This window comes from Giraffa tippelskirchi, chromosome 3, assembly GCF_054371585.1.
Source record: "Giraffa tippelskirchi isolate mGirTip1 chromosome 3, T2T-mGirTip1v1.2.pri, whole genome shotgun sequence".
NCBI lineage: Eukaryota > Metazoa > Chordata > Mammalia > Artiodactyla > Giraffidae > Giraffa > Giraffa tippelskirchi.
In genome coordinates this window covers 131,669,385-131,694,643 of record NC_137277.1, presented here as the reverse complement: position 1 = coordinate 131,694,643, position 25,259 = coordinate 131,669,385, and the positions used below count along the sequence as shown (strand labels likewise).

At 38.9% G+C, this 25,259-nt stretch overlaps 1 protein-coding gene across 9 annotated transcripts in view; it reads right to left on the bottom strand.

Annotated features, from left to right (window-relative positions):
• EPB41L5 (erythrocyte membrane protein band 4.1 like 5) overlaps window positions 1–25,259 on the bottom strand; it is a 155,652-nt gene that overhangs the window by 62,736 nt on the left and 67,657 nt on the right. For 6 of the 9 annotated variants that reach the window (XM_081575973.1, XM_081575975.1, XM_081575969.1 and 3 more), the window contains 2 exons: window positions 22,396–22,438; window positions 21,857–21,972 (listed from right to left, as the gene is read on the bottom strand). In XM_081575973.1, coding sequence (XP_081432099.1) covers window positions 21,857–21,972; window positions 22,396–22,438 — 159 coding nt within the window. Of the gene's footprint in view, window positions 1–16,322; window positions 18,747–21,856; window positions 21,997–22,395; window positions 22,439–25,259 lie in introns of those variants that run through there. The other 3 variants (XM_081575976.1, XM_081575977.1, XM_081575978.1) reach the window with 2 other exon arrangements.

Here is a 25,259-nt window from a genome sequence, read left to right as displayed (position 1 = left end):
AGGGAAGTCTGGTGTGCTGCAGTCCATGGGGTCACAAAGAGTCGGACCTGACTGAGCAACTGAACTGAAGAGATCATACTGGAGAGGAGGGCAGGCACTTAATGCACCATGACTGACATCCTTCAGTTCAGCCCATTTGAAAAGACATCCTTATAAAAGGGCAAGTATGGACACAGATATACACTCAAGAAGGCCATGTGATGATGAAGGCAGAGACTAGATGGTACTTCTGCAATCCACCCTGCCAGCAAACCACCAGCAGCCAGGGAAAAGACTGGAAAAGATCTTCGCACCATTCTCAGAAGGAAGCATCTGGCCTACACCTTCATTTCTTGGACTTCTGGCCTCTAGAATCATGAGACAAAATTCTGTGGTCACCCAGCTATAACAGCAGTCCTAGGAAACTTAATACATGTGACATTCCAAAGATTCGAGCAGACCTTACTAAAAAGAGTCTGAGCAGATTGCACTACCCACACCATAAAATAAAAGACAAGACATCCAAAGGGACATTCTGCAAGGGCAGAGAAGTCACATGAAGTAAATGGAGGTTCTCAAAGAACCTGTGAAAGCAGATGATTTCATTTTACTTTGAGGTGCATCTCTTAGTATGGCGAGGTCTAACTCCACGAGCTGACTGAAGTTTACCTTAATAACCTGGGGGGAAAGGCCAGCAGCTGGACAAGATACATTTACAGTGCTAGGCAGGGCAAGAATGTATAGATTTCCAGAGGCCAAATTTAGAGTAAGCCACACATCAAAATGAGTAACAGAAGTAGATGATAATACATTCTTAAAAATCCACGAATCTACAAGTAACAAATTATTTGCTTTAAAGGTGGGAGGAAAGAGGAAGCCCTCTTTTACAGAGGAATGCCACCTTGTACTTGTAGAAAGAAGGACAGAACTTGAAAATCAACATATTATAAATACCAAAACAATAATTGATTGGTAAAAATTATCAATGGATGCAAAACCACCAGATAAAAGACCTCAGGGAATAGGATATCTACTCTCAGTTTTAAAATGACACTCCACAGATTAAAGGGGAAAAGGTACTTTTACAGAGAAATCTGGTGGATATCGCCTTAACTGAAATATCAGTAATAATGTTTAACCTGAATCTAAGATAATCTCACAAATCTAAGTTGCAAGGTATTCCACAAAGAAACCAGGATAGACTCTTTAAAAAAATATATCAATGCCATTTGTTAATTGGCTATAATCCAATAAAAAACAAAAAGTTTGAAAAAAAATGTCAATGTCATGAAATGCGAAAGAGGCTGAGGAAGTTCTCATGAGCAATGAAACATGAGAAACTGAAATTCTCACTGGATCCTGAATCAGGCAGAAAAACAGCTATGAAGGGCATTTATCAAAATTTCTGGAAAGATCTTAGTATGGACTTTAACAGTTACAACAATGTGAAAATCTTTGGGTGTAGGAACCTCCTTGGTGGTCCAACGGTTAAGAATCCACCTTTCAATGTAGGAAACATGTGTTTGATTTCTGGTCGGGGAACTTAAGATCGCCACAGCTTTTGAGCCTGCACACTGTAATTAGAGAAAGGCCACGTGCTGCAACAAAGACCTAGCACAGCAGGGAAAAAATAATTCTGTGTAACAAATACATTACATATAAGATTATCCTTGATTTTTGGAGATAAAGGGCTTCCCTTGTGGCTCAGCAGTAAAGCATCCACGTGCCAATGCAGGAGATGTGGGTTTGATCCCTGGGTCAGGGAAGATCCCTTGAAGAAGGAAATGGCAACCCACTCCAGGATTCTTCCTGGGAAATCCCACGGACGGAGGAATCTGCAGGCTATAGTCCATGGGGTCGCAAGAGTTGGACACAACTTAGTGACTAAACCACCACCATGCAAAAAGAAGTATTAATGTATACAGTACTGTAATGTCTGTGTTGTGTTCCTCAATTATTTCAATTTAGAAAAACTCAGTGTCAGCAAATAGGCAAAATATTAACAGGTACAAAATTTAGGGGGAAGGGCATGTAACTATTCCATTCACTATTCTTTCAACTTTTCTGTGGGCTTGAAGTCTTCCAAAATAAAAACTTAGGAGAAAAGAAAAAATGTATGCTTCCCTTGTGCCACGTGTATGTCCAGTCTGAAGTATATTCACTGGAACTCTACCTATAGGACAGGTGTCTCAGGGTAAGATGACCCAAGCAGAAGAAGTGTATTCACAGTCAAGAGCCAAAGCCAGCAATACGGGAGAGAGAGTGTGGCAAAAAATGAAGTATGAAGAAAACTGCCTCTTTGGGGAAGTGATGGGTGGGTTCTATGAGGGCGTCTGAGAAAACACTGAAGTGTAGCACACAAAACCAGTGGCTATGTTCATGCCACAACACCCGGCTGGATTACAACAGCATCACCCACATCAGACCCTGCTCCTTTTCTCTTTCTTCTTCCTCAACCCTGAAAGTAAGCACCACCAAGAATAAGTGGGAGAATGTGAAGATTAAAAGAACAAATCACCACTACCCTATGTATGGGCAAAGGAGAAATCTTTAAATTAGGTTTAAGATTAGAACTGAACTTTCTGTAACTTAAAGTATACTTCACTTATTGAAAATAAGATAGTCTTTGTATGTACAAATGATGGGCTAGAAAGGGAAGAGAGCAGCTGACCTTGGAAAAACAGGTGAACACAGTAATTAAAATCACACAAATAAAGCAAAGGATTCAGTCCTTTCCAGACACAACAGTGATAAACTCCCAGCAGTGAGTTGGTGCTGGAGCCAGGAGGAACTCAGGGAGCTGAGAGGGGAAACAAGCACGAGGGTCAAAAACCCAGCTCCCTGGAGGAAACAAAACCTGTGACAGCTCCTCTGAGGCGGAGAACAAGAGTAGACTCACCCCAAAGAGTCAGAAGACTGGACCTTCTGGACAGGAGCAGAGGTGAAAAAGCTCTAGTCCAGTTTCAAATGAACAGAAAATACCTACCTGCAACAAAAGGAATTAGAAGTATCTGTGCAAATGACAATCAAACCTCTGTATGCTCACTCAGGACTGAAGGCAGTTTCCCTGAAACATCCTATTGTAAGACTTCTTCGGAGCTGAGGATATAAAAAGTCAGGCTGGGGCAATTTCAGAAGTACCTTAGAGGAGAGGATGGGCATGGGAAGAACGGGGAGAAGGGAAAAAAAAACACAACACTAGAAGAAAACAAGGCAAGTCTATGAGTTCAGAGACAAAAGCCTCCAAAGCACGTTACGAAATGTGATACCGAGACAGACAAACAGAAGGACCCGAGAAGTAGGAGCAGTTATAGCTGAGGAAGTTGAAAGGATAACATGATCTAAAAGAAGGTTTAAAGTAAGTATATTAAATGTGCTGAAAGATAGAAAGCAAGGACAGAATCAATAAAACAAGGAAGAAGCTTATTAAACTTTAACAGTAGATTCTGAGAAATAAGAAATTAAATGAGTCATTCAACATTCAATAGACAGGACACAGTAGACTAAACAGAGTTAAAGAATTATTGAATTAAAAGATAAAGATCAAGAAAACAACAAAGAAGGCACTAGATAAAAAGACATGGTAAATATGAGGCAGGAAATAGAGACGAACATAGACTGAAAGTTGCAATATACATTTAATAGACATTTCAGAAGGGAAAAGAGATAACAAAAGAAGGGCAATATTAGAGGAGATATGACTATCGACTTTCCAAAAGACATTCATGGGGATTATGCACTGCACACTGGACATGCAAGATTTTACTCCTGCTTTCTCATAAAACCACTCGAAAATGACAGTATAAGAACATAAAATCACATTCACTTGTAACAAACAAAAAAAAAGGCGCGGGAGGGGAGAGAAAACAGTTTGAAGGTAGTGGAGCAGATGGACAAGTGTTCATTGATTAGAAACACTGAAGAAAGGCAAACCCTCTCTAGGAACAGCAAAAGCCTAGAAAAAAGCCAAATCACTCCACAGAACTCAATAAAAGTTGTAAATATTTTCTCCCATACCACAGGATGTTTTTCACTTTCCTGATGACATCCTTTGAGACACAAAAGTTTTCATGTTTGATGAATTTCAATTTATCTATTTTTTGTTTTGTCACATGTGCTTTTGTGCCATTGCTGAGTCCATGGTCACAAAGATTTGGTCCTATGTTTTCCTCTAAGATTTTTATAGTTTTAGCTATTAACTTTAGGCTTATGATCCATTTGGAGTTCACTGTCTATATGATGTGAGGTAGGGGCCCGATTTCATTCCTTTGTATGTGGATATCCAGTTATCCTAGCACCATAATGAATTTTTAAAAAAACTAGTGTTGATATAACTGGAAAGCCATCTAGAAATGAATAAAACAGACTCATTATTCACACCTAGTAATGAGGCAATTCTAAGTGGATCTGAGATTCAAATATATATTTTAAGAAAATGAAAGCATAAAAGTGCTAGAAACAAGAATGGCTGAATTCTTCTAAAATGTGGCAGGGGGAAAAACTTTCCTATTAAAATCCAGAAACTACTGAAGAAAAAGAGACCAATTTGTTTATATAAAAATTTAAAACTTACTAAAAGGAAAATAAAGACAAATGACAAATTGAAAATGTACTTGCAATTAATATTACAGGAGTGACTGATATTATGTGTGTGTGTGTGCGAGCGTGCATGTCTGACTCTTTGCAACCCCATGGACTATAGACTGCCAGGCTCCTCTGACCATGAAATTTTCCAGGCCAGAATACTGGAGCACGTTGCCATTTCCCACATAAAGTTAATATCCTTAATATTCATCAAAAACTTGTTAAAAATAGAAAAGAAAAAGGGACTCTACAGATAAAAACAGTCAATTCACACAAAAAAATATGCAGAGACCAGTAAACATATAAAAATATGCTCATAAATAAGAGAAATCTAAATTAAAACTACACTGAACATATCCATCATCAATCCTGACTATAGTGTGTAAGTGCCAAAACTTATCAAACACCCCAGTTCAGTTCAGTTGCTCAGTTGTGTCTGACTCTTTGCGACCCCATAGACTGCAGCATGCCAGGCTTCCCTTGTCCATCAGCAACTCCTGGAGTTTACCCAAACTCATGTCCATTGAGTTGGTGATGCCATCCAACCATCTCATCCTTTACATAAATGTATTTTACTGTACGTCAGAGTACATCAGTAAAGCTGTAAGAAAAAAATATATACTTCATCTGCAATGAAGGGGAACATGGCATCATCTAGAAAAATGAAAATGTGTTTACCAAGAAAGAATGCCATAATAAGAGAAGGGGAAAAGGAAATTAATGCAAGTGAATTTTAAGCATCATAATTGGAACTATTTACTCTTAGCCTGGGGAGGAAGAACTGTGAAGAAATACTGAACTGTACTTAGTAGGCTTGCTGCTGATGGAGATATGAATATAGCAACTCTGAAACTATGTAGCATCTACGGTATGACTGGGTGAACACAGAGGTATCCATGCTAAGTAAGGTTTCTCACCAGAAGAGAAGGGAGATGGAAATGAGGAACTTGGGTGGCAGAGAGGAACCCGAGGTACTAGACTGGGATTAACAGTATCTGAATGTATTTGAGATATCAACATTTTGTTGTTTGTTGTTTAGTTGCTAAGTTGTGTCTGACTCTTTGCAACTCCACAGACTGTAGCTTCCCAGGAAAAGATACAGTATACAGATACATCACAATTTTCTTGCCAAAAATGCCTAACTTGAATCGTGAGTAAACAATCAGTTAAATCCAAATTACTCATCTCACACGCTAGTAAAGCAATGCTCAAAATTCTCCAAGCCAGGCTTCAGCAATACATGAACCATGAACTTCCAGATGTTCAAGCTGGTTTTAGAAAAGGCAGAGGAACCAGAGATCAAATTGCCAACATCCGATGGATCACTGAAAAAGCAAGAGAGTTCCAGAAAAACATCTATTTCTGCTTTGTTGACTATGCTAAAGCCTTTGACTCTGTGGATCAAATAAACTGTGGAAAATTCTGAAAGAGATGGGAATACCAGACCACCTGACCTGTCTCTTGAGAAACCTGTATGCAGGTCAGGAAGCAACAGTTAGAACTGGACATGGAACAACAGACTGGTTCCAAATAGGAAAAGGAGTACGTCAAGGCTGTATATTGTCACCCTTCTTATTTAACTTATAAGCAGAGTACATCATGAGAAATGCTGGGCTGGAGGAAGTACAAGCTGGAATCAAGATTGCCAAGAGAAACATCAAAAGCCTCAGATATGCAGATGATACCAATCTTATGGTAGAAAGTGAAAAACTAAAGAGCCTCTTGATGAAAGTGAGAGAAGAGAGTGAAAAAGTTGGCTTAAAGCTCAACATTCAGAAAACTAAGATCATGGCATCCGGTCTCATCATTTCATGGGAAATAGATGGGGAAACAGTGGAAACAGTGTCAGACTTTATTTTTCTGGGCTCCAAAATCACTGCAGATGGTGACTACAGACATGAAATTAAAAGACGCTTACTCTTTGGAAGGAAAGTTATGACCAACCTAGATAGCATATTAAAAAGCAGAGACATTACTTTACCAACAAAGGTCCATCTAGTCAAGGCTATGATTTTTCCAGTAGTCATGTATGGATGTGAAAGTTGGACTGTGAAGAAAGCTGAGCACCAAAGAATTGATGCTTTTAAACTGTGGTGTTGGAGAAGACTCTTGAGAGTCCCTTGGACTGCAAGGAGATCCAACCAGTCCATCCTAAAGGAGATCAGTCCTGGGTGTTCATTCGAAGGACTGATGTTGAAGCTGAAACTCCAATACTTTGGCCACCTCATGGGAAGAGTTGACTCATTGGAAAAGCCCCTGATGCTGGGAAGGATTGGGGGCAGGAGGAGAAGGGGGCGACAGAGGATGAGATGGCTGGATGGCATCACCTACTCAATGGACATGAGTTTGAGTAAAGTCTGGGAGTTGGTGATGGACAGGGAGGCCTGGCATGCAAAGAGTTGGACACAACTGAGCAACTGAACTGAACTTAGGGACATTATATGAAACAATAACTTTGTACTACTTAGGAATGCTAATGCTACGAAAGATAAAGAGAGGCCAAGGAACTGCTGCAGATTAAGATGCTCAAGAATCAACAATCCTGAGCTGGACCAAAGAAGTTGATCTGAAAGATAGTATGAGGACAATGAGGAAACCTGAATGCCGATAGTGTGTATTAGCTAACAATAGGGTATTACACTTGATTCCCTGGATGTATGTGGTAAGCGCCTTGTACACAGACCACAAAAAACAATGTTATCACTCTAAAAAAATATACCTGCTGAAGAATTTGGGTGGGAAGGCTCAAAATCTATGGAAATTAACTCTTGGTTGTTCAGGAAAAAAATCTAGCCTTGCCTTAGATTTCCCTACAACAAAGTCTTCTTATAAAAGAGTGCATCACAAAAATAAGAAAAAAGAAAAAAAGTTAAGAGCATATAAGAACACATTCCTCCCCTACTTAAAATCCATCACAGGCTCCCCAGTGCACATGGAATAAAATCCAAATTCAGTCCAGTTCAGTTGCTCCGTCGTGTCCAACTCTTTGCGAGCCCATGGACTGCAGCAAGCCAGGCTTGCCTGTCCATCACCAACTCCCCGAGTTTACTCAAACTCATGTCCATTGACCGATTATTGTCCCTGACATACAAGGCCCCACCTGCCTGGTCCCCTGCTTAGCACCCTCAGAACATTTATCACACCAGCGTCTTTCTCACTTATGCTCCATCCACTTTCCTGTCTACCCTCAAAAGGCAACTCAAAGGCCCCTGTACCAGCTGTTACTTCTGCCTGAGTTATTCCTCCTCTTCTGGATGGCTGATCCTTACATAACTCACATGTCAACTGAAGGACCTCCTCGAACGCCTGCCTGACCCTCCCCCTACAGTCACTCACAGTGACATTACCTTATTTTCCTCACAGCATCTGCTACTACTGAAACTCCAGCACCTTCATCTGTTTGTATAATTACTATCAGTCTCCTTCACTGGAATGTAGGTGTCATGAGTAGGAACTGATGTCTTTCTTGCTCACTACTGTTTTCTAAAATACAGGCCAGTGACTGTATACAGCAGGTACTCAACAACTAGTCACTGAATAACTGAGTTATTAACTTCTATGTGTACCAAGACACGAACTATAATTTAATGATAATGAAAATCCTCATGAAATCTCAAATGTTCATTTAGGAGCCATTCAAAACAGAAGGCAATGGCACCCCACTCCAGTACTCTTGCCTGGAAAAATCCCATGGACGGAGGAGCCTGGTAGGCTACAGTCCATGGGGTCCCTAAGAGTCGGACACGACTGAGCGACTTCACTTTCACTTTTCCCTTTCATGCACTGGAGAAGGAAATGGCAACCCACTCCAGTATTCTCGCCTGGAGAATCCTAGGGACGGCAGAGCCTGGTGGGCTGCCGTCTATGTGGTCGCACAGAGTCGGACACGACTGAGCGACTGAACTGAACTGAACTGAACTAAAGAGGAAAAAGGAAAGAAAAAACGAGGCCTGTCAACTTTCTATAGTGTAAACACACCATCACTAGGTCAGGAGACATACAAAAACAACACTCCACACATCCCCTCTGACTCCCAATCTATTTCATTTCAAGGTAAAAGAGGGGTTAAGGGGGATACAATGTGTCAACAAGGGGAGAGGGATTAAAAGAAGCACATCCATAGTGAGTGACATCAGCAACATTTTCTTTTTCAACCTTTTCCAAACTTTGTCTCAAAACAAAGCCAAAAAGGTAATAGAATTCATTCCCACCCCCCCTCATCTTCTATTAAAACTGTGGTTGATACATGTGAGTCAAAAAGATTCCAAGCAAACAATCTTTCCTCACTCACCACCACACCCCTGCCTTTGAGTACAGGCTGTGGTTTATCTCAAGGATGCTTGTGTGGGTTACTGAGATTTTAATAGGTAACTTCAGATAAAACACCTCTCCTGACTGAAGCTTGTCTGCAAAAACCATGTGAGAATTTATCTCATTTTTGGATAACTTGTTACAGGGCTTACCCCTAACCACCCAAACAGGTTCACTGCAGTCTCTCTTCTCAAGGGAAATAACGCATGTCATTCAAACAGAATATTCTTACTGCCCTTCATCCAGAAAGATGAACTTAACTGCCCCACTGCAACTCACAAATAGACAGGATTACCATCTACAAATAGAGAAGGTCCAACAGAGAGAATTTTTTTTAATGTAACTATATAAAAGTGAGTAATTCATCCCTGAGCATCCTATCTTCTGTAGATGTAAACTACAAAACTTCCTTTTTATTCTCTCTAAAACAGAGAAACAACTAATTGTCCTGGTGTAAGAGTTGTTCATATATTGAAGATTTATTTAATGTACATGTCACTGTGCATTATTTTCACTCTATACATTCTACCTCACGTAGGTAGGGACAAACATAGACAATGCACCAGAACATTCAAGCAAAATGTTAGTTCTTTGAAAAAAGTTAATACACAGATTTGCCTCCAGGGGAATAAAACAAAAACTCACAAACAAAAAAGGAGACAAAATTTCAGAAGCTATAGGTAAATAAGATTATCATAGCGAATTTTTTAAATGGGCAAGGATGTGAATAGACTCATCTTCAAAGAAGTATGCAAATGGCCACTATGTTTACAAAAATTCCAACATCATTAGCCTCCTGAAAATGCAAATCAAAGTCACAAGGAGATACAACACCCTCACAACAACTGAGATGGCTGTAATGAAAATGTCACATAAACTGGTACACCTGCTTTGGAAAACAATTTGGCAGTTCAAGACATTAAACACAGTTACCATATGACTGGGCAATTTCACTCCTATGTATATGCATGCCTGAAAGGAATGAACATACATGTTCATTAAAAAATGAAAAACCTGTAGATGAAAGTTCCCGGCTGCCAAAAAGTAGAAACCCAATGTCTGCCAATTGATGGACAAAATGCTGTATATTATACAAGGGAATCTATTGAACCATTAAAAGGAATCAAATACTGATATAGGCTACCACATGAATGAGTCTTGGAAACACTGTGCTAAGTTAAAGAAGCCAGACACAAGAGGTCACATATTGTACGAGTCTATTTTTATAGGAAATGCCCAGAATGAGCAAATCCACAGAGACAGCAGTAGATTAGTGCTGGCAGGCCTGGGAGAGAGGAGAGTGGGCAGTAACTGCTAACAGGTGAGGGTTTCCTTGGAGGATGATGAAAATGTTCTGGAATTTGAGAAGTGGTGATGGCTGTAACACGTCTGTGAATACACTTAAGTCTGTAAACACAAGTGAGATGTTAACACTTTCACTCTGCGGCTTCTGGCAATGTTGCTGCACACATCCATTCTTCAACATGCACAAAGGAATATACAAAGGCATTATCACATCTGTCCACCTCCTTCCTTTTCATGGACACTTACCTGAATACGCTGAAGCAATCTGTCTTGTTCCCCATGGCATTTTAATGCATTTTAATCCGTATTTACTTAAAGTAGTACACGCTAGCTAAGAAAACCAATGTCTCCTTCACGCCACTCTCTGAAAATTCCCTCTTTATCCAGGTGCATTTTCCGTGCACCTTACAAATAGACACATGGCTTGGTGGTTTTTACAGAAGTGGGGACATACCTCAAGGAGCCACTTCACTAGAGTTTGTTAACTCAACAATGTAGCACTGACACACTCCAATAAGCAGCTCCTGTAGATTTTCCTCATTTCTTAACAATTACAGTATGGATACAACATGACTTCATTATCCCAATCTCCCACCAACTGACATTCACTCTTCACAATGCCTCCAGAGAGTGCACTTTCTAAAGCACAGGCCTCACAGAGTTTTTCACTGTGATGGAGTGAGTCAGCATAGCAGACACCAGTCTGGGCCCTAAGACTAAGCTGAGTCTGAAGCTCAGCCACACCCTGTACTAGCAACATGGCTTTGGAGAAGTTACACACCCTCATCTTGCCTGATTTCTTCACTGGCCTACATGTGTTACAGATTTGTATTAGAATTCAGTGACTTGTTGGGGTAAATGATAACTGCCATAACTCCAGAATGAGGCCAGGCACAGAAGCACTCAATGTCAGCTTGTCATTGTTACTAAACATCCTCATGAATTCTGTACTAATTCCTCAAACCCCATTCATCACTCCTGGACTGTAACTTGCCCTGAAAGAAAGTGAAAGTCACTCAGTCATGTCCAACACTTTGCAACCCCATGGATTGTAGCCTGCCAGGCTCCGCTGTCCATGGACTTCTCCAGGCAAGAATATTGTAGTGGGTAGCCATTCTCCTCTCCAGGGGATCTTCCCCAACTCAGGGATGAAACTCAGGTCTCCCACATTGCAAGTGGATTCTTTACTGTCTGAACCACCAGGGAAGCCCATAAATTGCCTATGCTACTTTAAAATTTTCTTTTGCTACAGTCCTCTGGTCCATAATGACTTATCCATCCAGTGTTCCTGCTTCTATGTGTCCCTCAAAATCTGACGTAAATGTTAGGAAGCCTTCTTTAGCTTCAACCTCATCTACCTTCTATGACCTCACTTACTTAATGACTTTGCACTTATATCTGTTATTTGTAAATCTGCTCTTCTCCACAGCTAGAGTGTAAACATCTTGAAGCCAGGGACAACATTTTGACTATCCCTTCATCATCAAGTGTGACAAACCATCAACTACCATTTATGGAGTGCTAAGCCCAGGAATGCTCCAGGGATGGGGGAGTACACAAAACACTCTCCCTTGATAGAGCTGACATTCTATTAAAGGATGTAAAGATGACAAATAAGAAAACATACCCAAAAAATAAAGAAAGAAAAGGAAACATATATGTAAGATGAAATGAAGAGAAAAAAAATGAGCAAGGTAACGGGGACACAAAATGCCAAGAAAGTTGGGGGCCCATTATTATTTTACAGAGGTCAGCAATGTTCTCTGGTAAGAAACCTGAAGGTGTCAGAATGAACCACAGGAGACTCAAGGAAGGAATATCTAGGCAGAGGTAAAGTGCAGAAATCCAGAGATGGAACACGCGGAGTACGTCTGACCAAGCCTTTGGAGGAAGGTGAGCAAAGTCAAGAAGTAGGAAAAATTACTTTTTTGTCAACATGTAGATTTTGGGTTTTAGTCTGAGATGAGGACCTTGGAAGGTCGGAGCAGAAGCAGAACGTGATATAGTCTAAACTACAATCATTGGGGAGTATGAGACAGGGAGGCACCAAGGGCGACTGGAGACCAGGTTAAGACAAATTATATGGTAACAGGGCAGGAGCAGTAACCAGTGACAAGCAAACTCTGGATATAAAGTCAGAACTGGCAGAATTTACTGACTGATGAGAAACAGGAGGAGCCAAGACGATGACAAGGTGCTGAGATCTAAGCCAGTGCTTCTCATGCCTCTGTGTGAGTAGCATCTCCAGGAGAGCACGTGAAACAGCACTGGGGCCAGTCCATCTGGGCACAGGAGGGCAGACCGAGCACAGATGCTCCGACAGAGAGACATTAATCCACCATCAGACTGCAAGATGTACAGGAGATCACTTCTGATGGCTCATCTTTTCAGTGAACAGGAAAGCAAGGTCATGACCTGAGACTGAGTGAATGAGGAGATGGTGGAGGTTTGCAAGAGGAGACATTACTGCTGCCAAGTGGGAAAATCGACAGATTTAGGAAATGTGACAGGATTTCAGCAGCATTGAAGGCCTGAAACTTGAGCTCAATAACCAACATTTAAAGTGAGACCATTTAATGATATGGCATTTCACATTTCCCATCCAAATGCATAGAAGACACAGTTGGATTTACCCAGAATTAGACCCAGAATTTAGCTAGACGTGTACAATTGGGGGGGGCTTCCCTGGTGGCTCAGTGGTAAAGAATCCACCTGCCAATGCAGGAGTCGCGGGTTTGATCCCTGGGTTGGGAAGATCCCCTGGAGAAGGAAATGGCAACACACTCCAGTAGTCTTGCCTGGGAAATCCCATAGACAGAGGAGTCTGGCAGGCTATACAGTCCATGGGGTTGCAAAGAGTTGGGCACAACTAAGCAACTAAACAGCACAAGTACATTAGGGGAAGGATCATGCAAAGTGACTGTGTGTGAGGAAGACAGAAAGGAGGAGGTGTTCTGGTAGATATTCAGCAAATGCTGAGATAAACCAGAAAAGGAGACAGAGATACGAGATTCCCAAAATCTTTCACTTAAAACCTTGCAGTGATGGCCCTAGGTCTCTTCACCAAATCCAAACTCCTCCAACTGGCAGTCCATGTCTTTCCAACCCATTCAAGCACTGGTTGCTGCTACTGCTCCAACATACCTGGCGTTTCAGCCACAGAGTCAATCTGCAAACCCTCTGGTACCAAGTCTTCCCAGGTCTTTCTAAAGGCTTCCCGGGACTCTGCTGGAAGAAGTTGGTCCCCAACCGGAAAGAATTAACACAAGTAGTTAAAAATGGGTCTTATCTCCAAACTAGCAGAAATGAAGTGAAAGTCGCTCAGTGGTGTCCGACTTTGCGACCCCATGGACTATACAGTCCATGGAATTCTCCAGGCCAGAATACTGTAGTGGGTAGCCTTTCCCTTCTCCAGGGGATCTTCCCAACCCAGGGATCAAACCCAGGTTTCCCACATTTCAGGCAGATTCTTTACTAGCTGAGCCACAACAAGGGAAGCCCAAACTAGCAAGCCTGCAATTAAATAATCACTGAAGTTAGTGGCTGGGCTGCACATGTAACTTTGCTGTAGGAAATTCTTCTGTGTAATAATATAGATTCTGATGGTATTTACATGCTGGCTGTGTCCAGAGTTCTCTGGATGCCCCTCTAACTAGCTCCGCAAAAAAAACCAAGGTAGCAGCTGTCTTCCTATATCGTCTCACCTTTCATTCTTTTCTTTTGTTCCATCCCTAATCATTTAAATAGTCTCCATTATATATTAACAATAATCAGTTGTGTCTGTAGATCAAGCCTTTATAAAGAAACCTGCAACTTCTTACAAATCCTAATCATACTCTGGTATATATTTCATTTGTTTTTAACATATTAAAACTAGTTAAAGACAAACAAGAATTCCTTTGACAAGAAATGAGGTCTGCAGCTGCTGAACCTGTTTTCAAAAGGAGGAGGTATAGGTTTATTACACCACCAAGGGAGGCTCCGGTCACACTCCTCAGAGAATGTTGTTCACTGAGTCAGGTATCTCTTCCCATGCCAATGTAAACAAAATGCTGGCCAGCTGTCAGGAACAAAACGGAAAAAGTTCACTCAAGCACCATCGCCCAGAATTAAGGCCATGGCTTGCTGTTAGGAGAACAGAGGCTTATGTAATCTTCTAAAAACAAAGTCTGTGAGAACAATTTCTTCAGAAAAAAGAGGAACACTTGTTTTTCCACTTCGGCATAAGTAATAAAATGTATCATTAAACTTTTTTTCCTTTCCGCAATTTCTTTTGAAATTTTCTCTTCTCTAACTTCATTCATTCTCTGAGGCTCCTATGATCCTCCCACCAGTGCAAAGAGCTCAAAAGATCTAGTGTGTTACAAATTAGCAAGGGTCAAGAATTGAAGAAAGAAGTGAAGTCATATAACACACTTTCCACATACCTGTGCCCTAGTATCTTTACCATCGAGGTAAATGTCAGCTGAGCAAGACAGAATTCTCCCAACAATTTCATGTGACTAAAGTAAAAGTTAATTTATATGAAGAGAGGAGGAGAAAGATTTATGTTCTTGAAAAGGAGAAGCTGAGGACGAACACCATATCTAAATTCGCATGATTCGTAACATCTAGAAAAGGTCTGACAAATCACATTTTATGCATGAGACAGAGGCGCGTGGAGAGAGGGACTTCCCCACCACAGACGTATCTTCACATTCTGTCCCTTAATAAAAGCATCTCACATGCAAGCATTCACAGCAATTCTAGAAGCAAGGTATAACTGATAATGTGGTATGATGTATATTAAAATTAAGAAGTATGTGGGGGTAAAGAGATTAAATGTCATTGGCACAAGATGATTTTATTTCTGCAAATCCATATAAGTCCTATATACCACGGGTATAAAATAAATTAATGCAATGTGATATTTTCAAACTCAATATTCAAAGCTCAGCACACAAAACATAATGGTCTTTCAAAGCAGTTAATGATGATTTACAAATGAAGAGTCTGCTCCAACCAAGACAGAGCACTGTGGTTCAAGTGCTGACCACTCCACCATCAGAGCACACGGCCTTAACGCAGGACAACCATCTTCCCACTTCTCTCAATTTACATCTGTGAATAAGTACAGAAAGGGGATCAAAGCAGAGGGGATCAAAGTGTCTTCTTATGCCTATAAAGCCAGTCATTTTCACAATACTCTTCTTCCTCCTCAAACCCTAAACACTAGAGCCCTCCACTCCTTACCCTTTCATCTATTTTCCTGTTTGGCAAGACAGGAAGATGAAACACGGGATATCAAGACACATGAAAATTATAAAGCAAGGTTACTAAACAAAATTATTTTTTAGCAAATCAACAAATAAATATGCAAAAATCTAGTAAATAAGTGAAACTCCCATAATTAAGACTCAGATAATGGTTTTACCCCATGAAATAAGCTACCTCCCTGTCCTCCATTCAGGAGAAACATAAGCTGTATAACCCTGACATGTTTACATGGCACTTTCTACATCCTGAACAATTTTAACAATAAAGAATGATAAAACTGTCATAAATACCAACAGCTTCCGGGTCAACACTTTAAATAAAAGAGCCCCCACTTAAAAATGATCTAAATTATACTGATATTACAATATTTGTACATGGGTTGCTTTTTAAAATAGACATATATATAATAGGATAAAGTTTTTCTCTGTAAAATTACAGACACATATATAGTAGGATAAAGTTCGTTTTTCTCTGTAAATTCACCTAAAAGTGTATCTGTGATTATCCTATCAAGATCAGAAATGTTAGATTATACTCAGAGATAGGTAAATGCCTCAGAAGTGCTTTTACCATTGAAAGAAATAATGATCTTAAGAAGCGCATGTATTTTCATGCATCAAAGTGTAAAGGTTGCTTCGCTACTTTTGCTGTTTCTATAAAAATGCAGCTGACACATAGCCAACTTAATTCAAGATATTAAAATCAGTTAAGCAAAATTAGCCAAAGCACTGAAGTTGAATTACATGATCTTGGTGCTCTGGGCTGATGGATCCCTCTAATCAAAAGGAGAGTAAACAGCCAAGTAAGGTGCTTCTGGAGTGTATTAGGTCCCCAATCAGTGACGTAGGATCACTGACCTTTTAGACAGAATAAAATGCAGAGCATAAGAAGGTTGGTGACAATTTATTTAACTTAGGTTGAGCTGCTGATAAACTCTTCATACTTCTGGAAACAATTTGTATACCCATCTTGAAAATACCAGCAGCAAAAATTCCCAACATTTGCACTCTGAGATCCTGGAGGATAGGAACTTGTATGAAGTAGAAAGGTTTGATTCTACGACCATTTGGCCTCAGCCCTTCACTCCCCTACCCTTTTGCTACCTTCTTGCCCCGTCACCCCTCCAACCCAGTCTCTATCATCAGGAATTTACAATTATGATCCTGCCACTGGTACAAAGAGCTATTTTATAACAATGTTTTCAAACAAAGGAAAACCATGTGATTCTTTCATTACTTAAATGTAACAGTATTAACTTAAATTCTAAGTACAGAAATGATCACTTTTACTATAAACAGAAGAGCTTATTCTTAAATCACAATGCTTCTGTACTTCCTAAAGTTAAGATTCTGGGTAAGACAAATATGAGGCATTGTATCAGGAGTTCAGACTTTAAGATTAATTTTAAAGTGAGAGAAGTTAAACCTTAGGACTTTCTAAGAGACCAGAAAGCTGTGTTGATATTATGCCTCTTTCTGGTTTCTATTATAAAAATAGTAAGGTTTTAATCATATTCATACCCATGAAATCTTTTCTTAAATGGAACAAATCAGAGTTTCTGTGCTTAAAATGTTGATTCAAATTCCCTTAAAAAAAGAATCACCATTGACAGTAAGAATCCGAGCTATGTAAAGTCTAGCAGAATCATGAGGGGTACACATTAGTGACCATGTTTAAGCATGCTATGATGATAGCCTTCCAGGGTTTTCAGCTGGGCTATTTAAGATATGTATCTGCTCATATGTAGATACATTAAAGAATACTTATATATGACTTAATAAATTCAGATTGAAACCTGCCTATAAATTAAATTCCCTAAATATTACTTACTTCTGCTTATTTATGTCTTCTACTGACAAGTTGTATTATATTTGCAACCAAGAACCCACTAATAAAAGGCCCTCTGAAACTTCACTTTTGTCTAGCAGAGACTGACCTCTGAGGTGAGCAGAATGGTACACAAGTTACATTATTTTTAATTAATCTTCATTATCTTGATGTATTATGAATTCTCAGACTATAAAATGACTCTCTCTATACATATAGTTTAAACGTTTAAAAATTTTGTTAAAATTTTTTAAACTCTAAAAAGACAAAAGAAATTCTTCCCTTTACATCATTTCCCATTACATCAGAAATGTATTTCTTCCATTTAATTTGCCTCTATGAGTTAAACCAAAGAGCACAGACAATTACATTCTGAAATTCATAAAGGACCAAAAATAATAACATATGCAAAAAGTGATTAAAAGTGATATGCATTAAGTATTAAAAGTGATATAGTTTTGGCTTCATAATTTTATTTTAGAGGTTGTGCAAGGCCAGATTATGACCCTGTTTGCAAACTGGGGAAATTTATCAGCTGCATGAGATAAAAGAGAAAAGTGAAAAGGCAAAAGTAAATACATGTCCCATTTGTAAAACCATTCAGTAGTAATATAACCATTCAGCTCACCATTGATTAATCAGTTAATTATTCAAAAGTAACCATTCAGACTCCTCTCTTTACATGAGGCACATTATAGTGATTTCTATACCTTCTGCTAATTTAAAATACTTGTGTTTATTAAAAAGTAAGTTTTAAATTTAATATTACAGTAATTAAATTATAGAACCTCAGGCACTCAACTGAAATTAACACTTCGGTCACTTCAGAAGTATTAAAAATAGTGTGTAAGAGCGGTCTATAAAAATATCACCACAGGCTGATCCACCTGGCCTGGACATGCTCCCTTCTGTGTGTATTTTCACTGGGACTGATTCTTCTCACCTCCATCTATTGGTACCGCATGGAGGCTGGGGTGATAATGGGCAGCTTATTCACAAACACAAATCTTCTCCTGAAACATCTTCTAAGTGATGTGTTGACATGTTAAAATCACGAAAAATCTTTCCAAAATACCCTTTGCAACACCAAAATACTTGTCACCATCACTGATGGCATAGAACTTCTTCAGATCCTTTTCCCTTTCACAGAAGATTTCAATTACAAATAACACTGCCCAACGAGTGACTCAGTGTAAAATATCTTCTCCCAAAATTTTCCTAATGTGATTGATTCTCTATAAACTCTAGAAATGTATACCGTCAACTTGCACAACAGAGTCCCAGTGCCCAAGAGGCTCAACACTCATATGTCAGTCATGGCTGCAGGGCCAGGAAAATGAGCGTTCTGCTGGGCTCCTGCATTCTTCACATTGTGCTCATGGACAAAGGCAGGGTAGTTTCTAGGTGCAGGATGGGGTGGGGACAAGGCCCTTGTGTCCCACTGGTTTCCACCACGTTGAGAGCGATCACCGGCAGCCGAGAGCCTGAATGGTTGGGGTGGGAGGGGAGCACAGTTAGTCAACAGGAGAAGATGAAGGTGTAAGAGGTAATAAAGAAGGCCATGTGACCAGCATGCACCACTGCTACAAGCAGTTACCAGCATCTACTCCATGCAATGAGAACATCCAAGAACAACAAATGGGGAAATCCACAAAGTTACATGTAGTGGAAAATGGCAATATGGAAATATGTACAAGTAATCAGAGTCAGGTGAATTAAATAAAGAAGGAATTTCACAGAGAGCAAGACACTCTGTATCTGTCCCCGATATTGCTATCAAAATCAAAGGCAGAAAAGTTGCCTGAGGTCCTAATGAAAAGAAAAAATGCTTATAATCTACTTCAAGTATCTGAAAGGACAATTTTACATAAGGACAAAGCCACACACAGCAAAGGACAATTGTGAAAAGTTATTTCACAAATCAAGTGGCATAAAACTGAAGTCCAGGAAACAAAATTCAGAAAGAACATTAAAAAAAAAATTGCCCTCACAGAGGCTATATAATTGGACATCAATGTTTCCAATTAATAGTGGAGAAATACTGTTCCTTCTATAGTGAATGAAATTCAACAGGTACAGATAATGTGATGAGAAAAAGCCCCTCCAAGAAAGTGTTAGTGGCTTTTATCACAAGTGCTATAAACAAACATATGAAAGTAAGAGAGTGAAACATGCAAAGAAGCAGTTTCTGATCAGAAATGATCAGAGTCCTCCAGTAGAAAGAACACATTTGCCAGAGTTTTGTGCATGACCAAAAGGGCAGCATACATGTAAGGTAACTAACCACAAAGGGAAAAAATCACCCCGATTATAAAAATGTCTAAGGATAGACATTCTATTCAACTAAGGCATGCATCTTCACCTTTCTTCCTTAAGGAAACTGAAAATAAATTAGCTAAAAGGATTTTCAGAACAAATTTGGAAGCCTTTTTTTTTTAAACAATAAAATTATCTTTCCTTCAACTGCAATACAAGCTGTTCATCAGATCTAACCCAGAAAACTCACAGCCCTCAATCTAGGGTCTCTAAAAATTTAGAAAATTAGGTTTATGTTCTCCCCTACATATGCAAGATTTTCCACATAGTATTCAGTTTTGTTTATAAATAGTTAATGATTTTAAATACATAAATTCTCAAAAGATAGTTTAAATATTGGGTAATTCTATACTGACATACCAAATCATTCACTCAAATAATGGTGTCATTTAGAAGATATCAGCAATAAAAAGCTACAGAACTGAACAAGAAGTACATTTAGATTAAACTGGTTAAAAGTTATCTGCCAGAAATAGAATAGTCCACTATTCCAACCAACCGTCCAAACCCAGGGAGCATTTCCAAATTTTATTAACATCACTTTCTAAAGGAGGACTGTTTTATATTCATGTGAAAGTATTAGAATCAAAGCACGCAGAAACAGAAATTGAAATGTAGATTCATCTTAAGGCTAGGGAACCCATCAGCTCCAAGACAGGCCAGCTCTATGCTTAGTTCCAGGTCTTGCTGACACACACTGAGACGTGGTGGGCCTGAGGACCATCACTGTGCTCCATTTCCACAAAAGTGGTCACAATATAGTTATATAAAGAAGGATATACAGCTCCAAATTTCTCCTTTCTTGAAATTCAATACGCATAGACAGTATTCTCTTTTTAAACGCTGCATCAAAGGAACTGATTAATGCCTAACAAATCATACTAAATAGATTTCAATATGTACCAATTAAAACTGAGAAGCTAAAGATTTAAACATTATACAGATACAAACAAATCAGATTCTCACTCTGTATTAACATAAAATGTTAAGCATGTATAAATGAGCTCTTTTCTAGTTGAAATCTCAGTACTATGTTTCTTTGCCAAAGACTTGACGGTAACAAGGAGACAAAACATAGCCTCTTACTGGAGCTGTGTTTTCAGTAAGAAACTAAAGAAACTGTTTTTAATGGCTTAAAAAAAATGAAGACTAAAATTTGACATGTAGAAGCCTCACTGTTTATCCTTTAAGTGGGTGCCCACATGCACACACACACACAAAGTACCCCTACCACATTCTCAAGTAGAAAGGGGGGGAAAAAAAGGTAATGGGAAAAAATGAGGGCAAAAGCCCCTTGATCTTAGAAACTTATCAAGTTATTTGGAACTGAAGCAAAAATATGCCCAATCATCAAGAGCAAAGCACTTTGCTGTTAGTTAAGCCAAAATAACAGTGAAAAACAATTACAAAGTAAAGACTAAAAATAATCACCAACCACTGTTGACCCACCACCATGAAGGAAGAGCTGGTTACACAGAAAGCTGACCCAAACCTTGAGATCACCAACAGAAACTCATTAGATTTCAGGTACTAAACAAACTGAGAGCAAGAGAAAAAGAGAAAAATCCTATCAATTATCAAAGTTCATTTCATAAACAGACAAAACTTGAACAGATGATGCCCAAATGACCACTCAATCAAAAAATCCCCAGGGAGCCCCTCAGGCCACATACATTCATTTGGGAAGGGATGAAACCCGTGGATTAACCCCATAAGCCACAAAGTATCCATATTTGTGCACTCACTATTAGTCTAAAAAAAAAAAAGACCCTGGGACTCTAAACAAATGAAGTATCTTCCCATCATCAGGTTATTTCTCCACCCCTTCTCCATGGAATATTTCATGCTTTGTTTTACTGGACTATAATTACAGTTCTGTTTTGGCTTATCTCCAGTCTTTAATAAAGAAAACACATCCAAAGCAATAGCATCATGTTGTGTAGAATAACGTGGAATGAAAACATGATCCTTATGCATCTGGGAAAACGTCCTCTCGAGTAGCACTAAAGTCTTTTTCAACAGAAAACTACTGCCACTGCCAGCTTACACTAAGCAGTCAGGAGAGCCGTCTCACAGGCTTCACTGACACTGTCACCCCACTTCATCTGCATCCCTTACTCATCCCAATTTGACAGCTTAACAACACGCTTTTTTTGTCAGCTTACAAATATGAATAATTTGCTTTCAATCATATTTCAAGTAGTCTAAGATTATGGCTGGGGATTCAGAATACCCTTAGGCAAGCAACGCTTTATTTTGGTTTAATGAATAAACGAACCATTTCTTGTCATGCTGGTCTGTTCCGGGACTCCTTGGAAGATTCTCGACCTCCACTACCACAGGACCAGAGGGGACAGAAGGAATCACAGGCACAGTGGACCTCACACCCCAAGCCTTTGGACACAAATCATAAAAGATCTCTTCACCAGTAAGTAGAACATTAACATGGAATATTAGCTACACAGTGAACAGATATGATAGTAATAAACAGAGCAATAAACAAATGCTTGAAAGTTATATACCACCTTTGGGACAGATAATAATCTAACTGAATATTGGTATTTTTTTCATTCTACAGGATTTACAGGGTCAGAAACTGTTTTATTATAACATTAAATCCTTTTCTATTATAACATCTTAAGAGAATAAAGTAACAGGTCTCATATTGTTGAGCCATTTTACAGATAAGAAAAAGAAAATGCACAAAACTTTCCTAAGGTTATACCAATATGAAAACTGAGTTAATAATACTACTGTTTATCATATTGATAATTAACTACAGTGTTCTAGTGCTTTAGAAGCTTAATACTCTCTTACCTGTTGGGAACCATTACTCTGAGCTGAAACATTGCTGTGAACACTGTAATGGGAAAAAAAAAAGATAAAAATTACCATGAGCACCTAAAACTAAGAATGGACAATGTCCAGAAAACATCTGCTTTTACTGGCAAACACCTTTCTGCTCATTTGATATTTCCATATACCCATATTCTACTTGTGCTTTAGATTATATACTTCACTACTAACCTTGTTTATTCATTGGACAACAACTGTCAAAGACAACAAAATAAAGACAGCTGCACAAATGATTCCTTAAGGCATTAAGTACAAACACCCACATAAACTTAACCTGTCACTTCTTCTGTATATTCCTACCCTCTCAAGATTTTCGAAGGTCACTCGGCATTTTATAACTCAATAGGCCTTACTATAAATTTAGAAGCTTCTCTATATACCCTCCTCCTCCAAATGATTTATAAGTATGCCTTTAAATCTTTAGTTTAGGCTGTGCTCATTCCCTTCCCACTTCCCCCAAAAAAGCACTTAAAAAACTCAGCATATAATACAACATAATAAACAGAAACAAACCTCAAAGCTGGCTAAAAAAAGAACAACTATTCAACAACAATTCAAAGATGAGATACTGACAGAACAGAGTAAGGTAAATAAGAGTTTACTGACTTCAGACCTTCTGACATGAGCATAACCAATATCCTGAGAAAAGGAATTCAGCTAAGGTAACTGAAAATATATTCAGTGTTATTAAAAAAAAAAAAAAAACTTCTCTGAAAGTGAGAAAAATAATCTATAGATTTAATGAGAACATTGTATTCCAAGGAGATGAAATGCAGAATTAAAAACATTCAGTTCCTTATTGTTATATTACTGACCTTCAAGGACAAGGAAACAACACTTCAGAGAAGAGTTTAAGGAGATGTAAAAGCACATCATTGCCAGTATCAGGCTAGCACAGAGTTCTCCACGGCAACCCTCAAAGAATACCATACCCAGCCAGGATGTCATGCCAGCAACAGGAAATGGGCAAAGCTTCACAAACACAAAACAAACTCTGAATACAGGAACCAGGAGCCTTCTCAGAGAGGGAGAACAAAACAGAAGTAAATGATGATGAAAGACAACAAATTATTAAGAAAGAACTCAAGATAAAAAGGCCTTGCTAAAAGGCTGGGGGAGGAGGAGTAACCATTTTATATCTCGTATTTTACTAACCACAGCTCTATTACAAGTCAAGTCACCAGAACAAGCACCTCCACTGCCTGGGTTCAAATCCAAACAGCACCACTAGCTTTGCTCTCTGAACGGCAGTTTCCTTATTTGCACGGGGCTCTTAGCAAAGCACAAAGAACAGTGACAAATACAACTAAACAAACAAACAAAATCTTTAAAAAAATATATATGTTTAGTGTAGAATCTGTTGCCAAGGCCAGTGGGGAAGAAAACACCTGTCAGGCAGAATTTCTCTTACTAATCTTGCTGTAATTCCCAAAACACACTGTATTACATTAAGGCACTCTTCATCTCCACGTTAATGAAAACCCACTCAATCTGTATGGTTCAGAAATGACACATTACTCTGTGGCCCTTTGGTTACATTCTGAAACTTTTCCTTGAACTGGGAATAACTCCAGTAGGTGATAGGTAAAAGATGAAGAAATAACATGAGAGAAAAAAAGCGCTTCTAATAAGCGATACAGGACTCTAACTCTGTTTTGGAACAATCTGGAAGACAGGAAGCACTGTTTTCTCATCCCTGCACCTATTCTTTCACCTCCACTAGTATGAAAGTAACAGATGACTTTTCGTTACTGACCCAATGCAGCTTCCTTTTTAAAAAAATGTTTTGCTCTAATGCCTTCTCTATGCATCACTTCTTCCACCATTTTTCTTCTTTTCCTCTTTTCTGTCTTCAAGACTGTTCACTAAGTCTGTGCAAGAAGTACTAATAAATGAAATGTGAACTGTCCTTTAAAATGTCACCTCTTCCTAAGATAGTTTATATTAGTCAAGACTCGTGAGGGAGTAGTTAGAAACTAACCTCAGCCAATTTAAAAACCTGTTATTCAAACAAGCACAGTTTTTTAGGTCAAACAGTTGTGCTTTTTCAAACAGTACTGTTTTCCATGGTTCACTGGAGCAAAGCTGCTCATGCAAACAGAAATCCAAGGGCAGGAATGAAAGGGCATTCCTGCCAGTCCCAGCTCAGGTTCTCTCAAGCAGTTAGAAGCAGGGCTCAATAACTTTCATAACTCTACATTTCATTCCTAAAAATTTATTCTAATTAAAAAGTAATAAAGTATCTGCTTAAACACCCCATTTTTGTTCTGATTTCCAGAGTCAAAAGCATCAGTCAGGAAGACACATAAAATTTAACTAAGGTTAAACTAATCTCAATTCTAGAAAGGAGACTATATAGTCATATTCACTTTTTGGTCAGAAATCTGTATTTCAGAAAAATTAAAAGGAGAACAAACACCTGCAAATAAAATAAGTTAATTTTTCAACTACATATCACTGCTTGAATGCTTTCTTTTACATTTCTGCAAGAACCTCTTCACTTTAAGCTCTAATATTCTGTCCCAGCCTGTTTTTCAGGGAAGCAACACATGATTAATTAAACAAACAAAAGACAAATAAAATACTTTACATGGAACACCTCTTAACATTTCTCCACCATTCTTCTTAAAAGCACAGCTTAAAAATAAACCCAAGAAAAACTAAAATGCATAGCTCAGAAAAGGCAGAAAATATTTTCACCTAACTAAAAATTCACAGAGCTTCTCTGATGGCTCAGATGGTAAAGAATCTGCTTGCAATGCAGGAAACTTGAGTTCAATCCCTGGGTTGTGAAGATCCCCTGGAGAAGGAAATGGCAACCAACT